Here is an 8987-nt window from a genome sequence, read left to right as displayed (position 1 = left end):
AGAGTTACAGACTGTTGTGAATTACCATGACTGGAAATCAAACCCAGGTCCTTTGCAAGAGCAACTAGTACTCTTAACTGTTGAACCATCTCTCCAGCCCCTCTGTTCTCTACTCTTTAAGTTGAAGGATTCACCAAAGTCCAAGTAGGACTAAATTGCAGCAATCTAAAACCTGCTCTGTATTTCTCTCTAGGTAAAATGAGGTAATTTATGTGCCCAGAACATCTATATTTACTTCTGGAAACTTTGTCTATACCTGGAGACACTATGAAGGCAGAAATTGTCTCACGTTCTGTAGAACGTTTATTGGTATGTATAGCAGACACGGCACTCATTCCAGCGGTCTTCAGTCTGTGGCATTACACAAATGTGGTGTATGCCTGGAATGCCTCAGAGTGAAGGAAGTAATCAAACCAACTTCTTTGACGGAGGGCAGTTGATGGGAGTCAAGCTCTTTGCCAATTCTGGTCTTATGCTCTGAGACTCCTAGGTTCCCTCTGCTTGGTCCTCCCCTGTGTAAAACCATGTGACCAGTCTTGATTCTTGTGACAAAACGAACATTGACAACCATGTCCCTTATTCCCCTCCTCCCCGAAGCCAGTATACTCCATTGGATTTGTGAGAGATATTTTCTTATCTGTATTTGTCCTCAGGGACCTTCTCCCACCCTGTCAGGGCAGCAAGGTCTCTGATTTGTTATTGCTCATTATTTTCTGATCCTCAGAGCAGTTCTGAATGAGGTACTCCTGATCGGCACTTCTCAAGACTGCATATTACTCTGAGCTTTTGAGGGACATGGATTTCTTCTCCAAAGCTGGGTTATCTGGGGGACAGTTTCAGGCTAATCCTATGGATAGACTTAAAGCTGCTAAGAAACATGGGTTTCTTTCCTACAGTTAGGACTATGCTGGCACTCTCTGGCCTACCTTATTCTTATTCACTTGTAGTCTTCAGTTCTCCCTTCCTCCGTGGCTTGGGGAGCAAGGAACTAAATTGCCAATTGCTTTGTACTTCTTTGCAGTTCTCCGTGGTATTTAGGCTTCTCCATTTTTGATTTCCCAGATCTCTTCTTGTTCTCTTCATTGCTGATTATTCTCACTTGCAGATGCATGAAGGATACTATCCCCTACCTTGTTCTTTGGATTAGGTTGTTTTTGTTTTTTTAACATACTTAAGATATCTTCCTAACTTTTGACCAGGGCTTTTCCACCTCTGCTATTTTGGTTCAGAAGTTTCTTTGTAGTGGAGGCTGTCCCAGGCATGTATAAGGCTTAGCTTCTACCACTCAACTTGAATGAAGTTGGAGAACAGAGAACATTTTAGGAAAAAGTCTTCTGTCCTAAAATTTTTTAAAAATTGTGCTAGTCACAGTGGCCTCAATATGATCAATACCACATATTTATAGTCTTCTCTTGCTCAATAGCTATGATTTTAATTAAAATATTTAAAAGAAGTTGCATGATATATTTCGTGTCAGTTAATGTTCAGTTGTATCACACTGTCGACTTTGAGCCATTTTAAAGAAAGTACAGCATTGCCAGGGAAGAATAATAACATTTTCTTTTGTAAATTCCTTTTTTGTTTCAATCATTTGGATAAATTATCATGAATCAAAGCTCTTTATTATAAATTGTGAGCCTAATTCAGTAGGTAAAGAATTTTTACAACCATTTAGTGTGTTCTAACCTCTAAAATCTCTAATATAAAGTGTGGTTACTGCTTTTCTCTTTCCAAAAGAGAGTCACTAGAACAGAGCACTGACACAAAGAAACATCCAGAAATTAAGATACTTTATTATAAACATTTTCAGAATATAAACTGATTTTGTGTGAAGTCTCTGAAACTTTTAAAACTATATGTAAGATAAAATTATTATGTTATTTCACTTTCCAACCCAGAAAATATATTGCAAGTTAGATCTAAAAAAGGAAATCTAAATTGCTTCATAGAGAAAGACAGTGAGCATAAAAATATGTGACTCAAAACTAAAAGAAACCCAACCAAGAAATAGATTCCACAAAAGTCATCAGTTAATCCTCCAATTTTAAATAAATGATCTCCCAAGGGAAAATAATTCCACTACCACAGCAATTTGGTCAATGAAAGCAGAGCCACTCTCTTAAAGGGAAATTCTACCATATGTAAGAAAAGTTAATAAATCTTTTAGAAAATAGAAAAGTAATCTCCATGTTGGAAAGTAAGCACACTAAATACTTCATGTTCACGTTGTTAGAAGTTGAAACTTCTGTCCACATATGCAAGTGACATGAATATGAATGCACATAAAACCAAGCTCCTTGACTGTTATTTCAGTGGAGCCTCAGGAGATCTAAGGAGCCTCAAAATCCAAGAATAGACTGGTCCCAAAGCATCTCCTCCTCTGTCCTTTCTTCACCTTGTTCCTTTTTTTCCTTCCTACGCTTACGGTCCTCTTTCTTAGATGATACATCTCGGGTTTTTTTCTCTTTTCGATTCTTAAGCTTTTCTGTACCATCCTGTACAGTTTCTGTTTCTGCCTTTGTTTTCTTTCTTTGGATGCTTCTATGTTTATTTAAATCCATTTCCTCAGAACTCCTTTTCCTCTCATGTTTGGGCCGTTCTTCCTGCTTTTCTCTGCCCTCTTCTACATGTTTTTTCCTCTTTTGGTGCATTTGTCTATGACTGACTTGAGGGTCGATGGTACTGTGTTCTGAGCAGAGGCGCTTGTGAACTACAGATTCTACACTATATGAGCCACAATTGTATTCTTGCTGACTAAGGTTCAAGGGGACTGGTCTTNCTGAGAAGCCATCCCTGGTGAATTGACAGTAGCTCAGAGAGTTTAGTCTTATCTTGTCATGAGCTGGTAACCACTGGGGTACCCGGTCTTCTGTCTGTGAACTACTGCATGATCTTGGGTAGGAATGGTTGGTTCCAGATGGGAGACTCTGATCAAACATTCTATACCTGGGCCTGGAATCAAACTCTTCTCTGTACCCACAGCTTTCCAAATACTCCCCTCTCATCCTTCTGAAACAAGTCTTTGGCTCTAAGCCTCTGGCTTTCTGTACTTTAATATAATCTTCAAGTTCATCTTGAAAAGAGTCATATGGCTTGTTTGAATGCTTCATTAGGTTGACAGAAAGGGATTATCTGTAGAGAAAATGGAGAAAAAAAAAGCTAGATTCTTCTATTCTGAAAAATTCTTTGCTCTTACAAAGGTTAAAATAACAAATGGAAACCCAAATTAAAACCTACATTAACTGTTAAATATTTTGATAACTTATGTCAAAGAAAAATATCATGATGATCAAATATCTCATAAACCATTTATAGTAACTTTGATATTCTAACTTGGGAGGAAAAAAGAATAGAAAGGAAATGGAACATGAGATGTTTTTATAAGACTAAAAACAAAACATGTATGGCAACAGGGGTGTGTGAATCATGTCTGTGGCAGTGGCCTGATCTAATGTTAGATAATTTTAAAGTTGTGACAACTTAATCGCCTATATTATTGTTTTCTCAGACAAGTAATAGAACCACAATTAAGTAATTTAATCTTTAAAATCTTGTCTACTCAAATAAAGTAAATGTACATACTTACCTGACTACAATACTCTAAGGCTTACTAATGAAAGAATGTGATGTTTGTAAATTTTGGAATGCTGGAAATGATAAATTCAGCTACAAGATGAGCTACTACTACTCATGGGAATAGGGTATGAGAATAAGTGAAGGAACAGAATGGAGTTCTGCAGCATCTATATGGCACTTGGATTCCCCTCTATTACTTGACTGCTATAAAGGCATTCTAGAATGCCTTATGGTTTGTTCTCTTCCAGAAGAGAAGTATGAGGTGGAAACTGAGGAGGAGGAGGCAGAGATGGACATAATAGGGATGAGAACTCACACAGAAAGTTTCAGAAGAGCAACAGCCATTCCTGATTATCTTTTTTCCCCCCACATCAAAATACATTTTTGGGGATTTATTTATTAGGACACAGCAGCAAAACCCCACATACAACTGAATATTTCTTCCCTTTGAGAAGTATGATCCAACAAAGCATTCCAGAGTCATGAATGGTCAGTGATTATTCTGAAAATAGGAAAATGGTCTAACTGAAACCTACGTTGGTGAATTAGAAAAAGTAAATATCTTAATAATTTGAGAAGTATAAAAGATCTGATTAGGACAGCCACATTAAAATGATGAAAGAAAGTCATACCATTTTGATACTTCAAAAGAACATGTACACATATGTTCAATAAACATAGGAAAAGAGGTTGCAGATCATTAGATATAAAACAAGTGTGAATTAAAGCCACAGTGAGGGATCATTACACGTTCACTGGATGACTAAAAGACTGAAGTGCTTAGTGAGGAGGTGGAACAACCATAACTCTGACCTTTCTGGCCAGAATGGTAAAAGGGACAATCACTCAGAAAACAGTTTGGCAACTTCTCTATCAAGTTACATACACACCTATGTAATAATGGTTTAGTCATACCACTCAGAGGCATTTACCCCCAAGGATATATGTCTTTACAAGATTTAAACATCAGTGTTCATAACAGTATGAACCTTCCAAAAACCAAATATGAATCAATAGGTAAGTGGGTAAAGCAAATGATGGTCTAACTACCTAATGGAATAAACATCTATAAAAAGTAGAAACAGTCCTAGCATCTGTCCACTGACAACTGGAAAAAGTGGATCAATCTTGGAGACACATTATGCTAAGTAAAAGAACCCAGTCCCTAAATATCTCAGATGGCACACATGAGTAAAACCTTACCGTTATCAGGCTGAGAACTTGATGGTGAAATCTGATCATATTCAACCATTTATTGCTTCAGTTTTTCAGCATGAATGTTCCACAAAGTGAAGACTACAACAATCAGGGAGCTAAACCATGGAGTAGAGATTATATCTATTTTTGTCTAATACTCAACTCTCATTCACCTGAAACCAAGCACAATTTTGTCACAAAGATTAAAAGTTTATACCTACACAACCAGCACAGACCAAATCTTTAAATTTTGCTGTCAATCTGAAAACTTAAAAAAAAAAAAAAACATTTACTGTATGTGTAGAGGTGTATACATGTATAGAGGTCAGAAGACAACTTGTAGGCATCAATTTTCTCCTTCTACCATGTTGGTTCTGGGGATCAAACTCAAGTTGTTAGGCTCCAGAGGCAAGCATCTTTACCTACTGAACCATCTTGCCAGCCACTAAAACTTAGCTTTTTGTTGTTTTCTTTTTTGAGACAGGGTCTCTCTACAGAGCCCTGGTTGTCCTGGAACTATGTAGACCAGGCTGGCTTCAAACTCACCAACACCATCTGCTTCTGTCTCCCAAATGCTGGGATTAAAGGTGTATGCCACTACACCCAATGAGTATTGTATTTTAAACACCCCCAAAAAAGTTTTTTAAAGAATGGATTATCCTTCTTGTTCTCCATTCTGGTTTCTCAGTCTTACATAGTCTTGCAGGAGCCCCTCTTACCAGTCCACTTCCATCCACTAGGGACCTAGGATCTACCTCATTCTATTCTGCCACTTGCCCATTTCAAACATTCCTTCTAGTATATCTCCATTCCTTTTGGATACCTAATGACCTGCAGAAACACTCTCTACTTAGGGACTCCCCCTCCACCATCACAGTGGTCACAGTAGGTTGGGTTCTCAGACCAGTGCATTGTTCTACTCTCCTCAGAGAAGCTGCTTCTTATAGTAGATGAGTATCAACAGACATCTAAAGCTGGACAGTGTGTAGAGCATGACAGTCTTTGGAGAACTCAGCCCTAAATAGAATGCCTTCATTAAACTCAGGGATCAATATAGGAGAGAAGACAGATTGTAAGAGTCAGAAGTGATGGATGACTCCAAGGAAATAGTGTTTGCTAAACACAGCAGGACTGATGCACATTATGAATTCAGACTGTGGATCTGTACAAGATCTGCATAGGTTCAAGCCAGACAGGGTCTTAGCACTAAAAAGGCAAAGTGGACACAAAACCTCATCCCTTACCAAGAAGCTATGTGTAATTGATACCTGCTGGAAAATAAAAAATTAGTCTTCTCCAATTAAGTGTCACTAAGCATATCAACTACACTCCAGGGCAGTCCCATGATCAGGAGTTCACACACACACAAGGCATGCTGTTTTGGCATTTTTTTTTTGTTTTGTGTGTGTGTGTGTGAAAGAGAGAGAGAGAGAGAGAGAGAGAGAGAGAGAGGAGAGAGGAGAGAGAGAGAGAGAGAGCGAGCGCACATGAAGTTGGGTAGTTAGAGAAGGGAAGATCTGGAAGAAGTTGGGGAAGGGAAGAAGAATATGGTCAAAATATAATGTAGTAAAAATTTTTAATGCATTCTAACAATGGTGAGATGCCTGATGGGTAATAAAGATCTGAGTTTGATTAACTCACATGGTAGAAGAGAACTGATTCCTGTTGAATTCTCTGTAACTTTCACGTGCTCACACCATGGCATGTACCCCTTTTGGCCCCCCAATTATGATGTTGGCTCAGTGGGTCTGTTTGTCACACAATTATAAAGACCCAGAGTTCAGATCCCCCAAATGCACGTAAAGGCAGGTACTCTAGCACATTTCCATAATATATTAATCAAAACAGCTGTAACTATAATGAGAGTTCCACCCCAGTCAGAATGTCTAAAATTAAGAAAACAATACATGCTACCAAGGACTTTGGGTGTGTGGGAGTTATGCACTGCCAATAGGAATATAAAATTGACCAGATACTGTGGAAATGTGTATGAAGGTTCCTCAAACAATCTGAAAATAGAACTTCTGCATAGCCCAGCTTTACTAGTTATGGATATAAACCTTTACCATTCAAGTGAACATACACAATTTATTATAGTACTATTCATTATAGCTAGGTTACAGAATCAAGTTATCCAAACATATGTATAAAGAAAATGTGGTATACACTATACAACAGAATTTTATTCAGCCACTTTAAAAAAAAATGATGAAATTATGTTGTTTGTTAGAGATCAAGTGAAATAAGCCAGGCTCCTAGGTAAATATTAAGTTTTTTTTCTTAGTTGTAGATCTTAGATTGAACATATGAAGGCATAAACACACAAAATCTTTTAAAATATACATTTCTGGCCATTATCAGGCAAAACATTGCCATATGAATAACTTCATGTAAAACAAAAACGAAACAAAAAACCCTTAAGTGCTTAAATGTGGGCTGGAGAGATGGTTCAGCGGTTAAGAGCACTGACTGCTCTTCCAGGGGTTATGAGTTCAATTCCCAGCAACCACATGGTGGCTCACAACAATTGGTAATGGGATGTGATGCCCTCTTCTGGTGTTTTTGAAGAGAGCAATGGTGTACTCGTACACATAAAATAAATCAATCTTTAAAAATAAAAAAAAGTGCTTAAATGTGTGGGGCTACAAGATGACATCACTTTGCTGTTGCTGGAATGATGCCATAGGTGGATTTCAGCCATCACAGAACATGAGGATGTGAGCCAGTGACTCAGAGCAAAGACAAAGAAAGATGCACGGGTCTTTCTATTCACATTATGAATATGTGCTAACAGCTTTGCATATTTTTTTTGCCTCCAAACTCCTTGTAAGAGAGGATCTAATAGAAAATAATCTCTGAATAAGTGAAACTGTCCACATGGTAATAACTGAAATGTTGATACAGGGAAAACAGAGAAGTTAGCATTTTGTGAATAGTCATGAATGATTTTTTAAATTTTATTGGAACTTATTTTTTTTCTTTCTAAATTGAGTATTACTTTACAATCTTGTAAAAGCTAACTAAAAATTTTCAACAAGCTCAAATATCAAAATAACATTTTGATTACCTGATACTTTTCTACAGAATTAGAATAAACACAGATGCCTTCTTTTATCTAATTCTCACAAATATGGCAAACAGGGCATTCTGTGGGTTTAAGAAACAGTGATCAAAGTGACTTGCCCAATGATTAATGGCAGAGTTGAGATCTGAATCCAAGTCCTCTCAATCGGAAGCCAAGGAATAACTATAATTAGAGTACTTGAATCTCAACCACATATAAACCAAGATGTCGTTTCAAACAAATTACCAGTGGATAAAACTAGATGATGTGGCTGGTAAGATGGTTTATTGGGTAAAGGGCACCTATGGCCAAGCCCAGTGACCTGTGTCTGATAACTGGGACCAACATGAATGGTGAGAACTGACTCCAAGTTGTCCCCTGACCTTCACTCAGTGCTGTGGCAGGTATAAACCTACACACACGTATGTGGGAATTACTTAGATGAGATATAAACAGTACAACTGACTTTTATGACTCATTAAAACAAATGTACTTAGTACTTTTGCATCCAAGATGGCAGAGCTAAAGAGATCAAGTTTCTCCAGGTCTCTGAACATTAAGAGATGAGAGTAGAAAAGATGATTATGTATTGATAGTATTATTAATGGCTACCTACCCCCTCTCTCCATGACACCAGTATACAGGAAAGATACAGAATGGAAGCCACACCATATTAAAGAATGAACACTGAACAGGACCTCAGACTTAAGGTACTGGAATACCTACCTACCCACACTATGTCTAGCTGAGAGTCACAACTATCCAGGTCAGTATCTTCATCTATGATCTAGAGGCAAGACCACTAGACAGTTCACAGTGAACTGAAGCCTCTTTATAAAGGGTTGTCAAAGTAAAACTACTGTATATCACTTTTACTGCAGTAGAAGCCACTGATGCAAAACAAACAAACAAACAAATGAAAACTCCTTTTGATACAGATTTATCATTTCCTGAATGTCTCTTCTAGTTGCTGTGTGAATTCAGTGTAAGAGGTGTGTGGGGGGGGGGGTGCGGGGCGCAGAAATGAGTTTCAGAGTTAGAAAGACCTGAGTTTAAAACCTATTTCCCCGAGTCTCTACAGGTCAGAGTGGGGACCACGGGGGCAGACGGCTTCTGGGACAGGCAGGAGCCACAGAGCCGCTGAGGCAGC

At 38.1% G+C, this 8987-nt stretch overlaps 1 protein-coding gene across 3 annotated transcripts in view; it reads right to left on the bottom strand.

The window, feature by feature from the left end:
- Window positions 1-1771: 1771 nt before the first annotated feature.
- Krcc1 (lysine rich coiled-coil 1) overlaps window positions 1772-8987 on the bottom strand; it is a 14737-nt gene continuing 7521 nt past the window's right edge. For all 3 annotated transcript variants that reach the window (XM_029478657.1, XM_021164980.2, XM_029478656.1), the window contains exons 2-3: window positions 4780-4946; window positions 1772-3132 (exon numbers count right to left, since the gene is read on the bottom strand). In XM_029478657.1, the coding sequence (XP_029334517.1) occupies window positions 2340-3110 (771 nt within the window). In that variant the 5' untranslated portion in view covers window positions 3111-3132; window positions 4780-4946 and the 3' untranslated portion in view covers window positions 1772-2339. The remainder of the gene's footprint in view (window positions 3133-4779; window positions 4947-8987) is intronic.

The sequence above is a fragment of the Mus caroli genome, chromosome 6, assembly GCF_900094665.2.
Source record: "Mus caroli chromosome 6, CAROLI_EIJ_v1.1, whole genome shotgun sequence".
NCBI lineage: Eukaryota > Metazoa > Chordata > Mammalia > Rodentia > Muridae > Mus > Mus caroli.
Note: the sequence above shows the minus strand (reverse complement) of the source record. Positions and strands in the feature narration are given on the sequence as shown.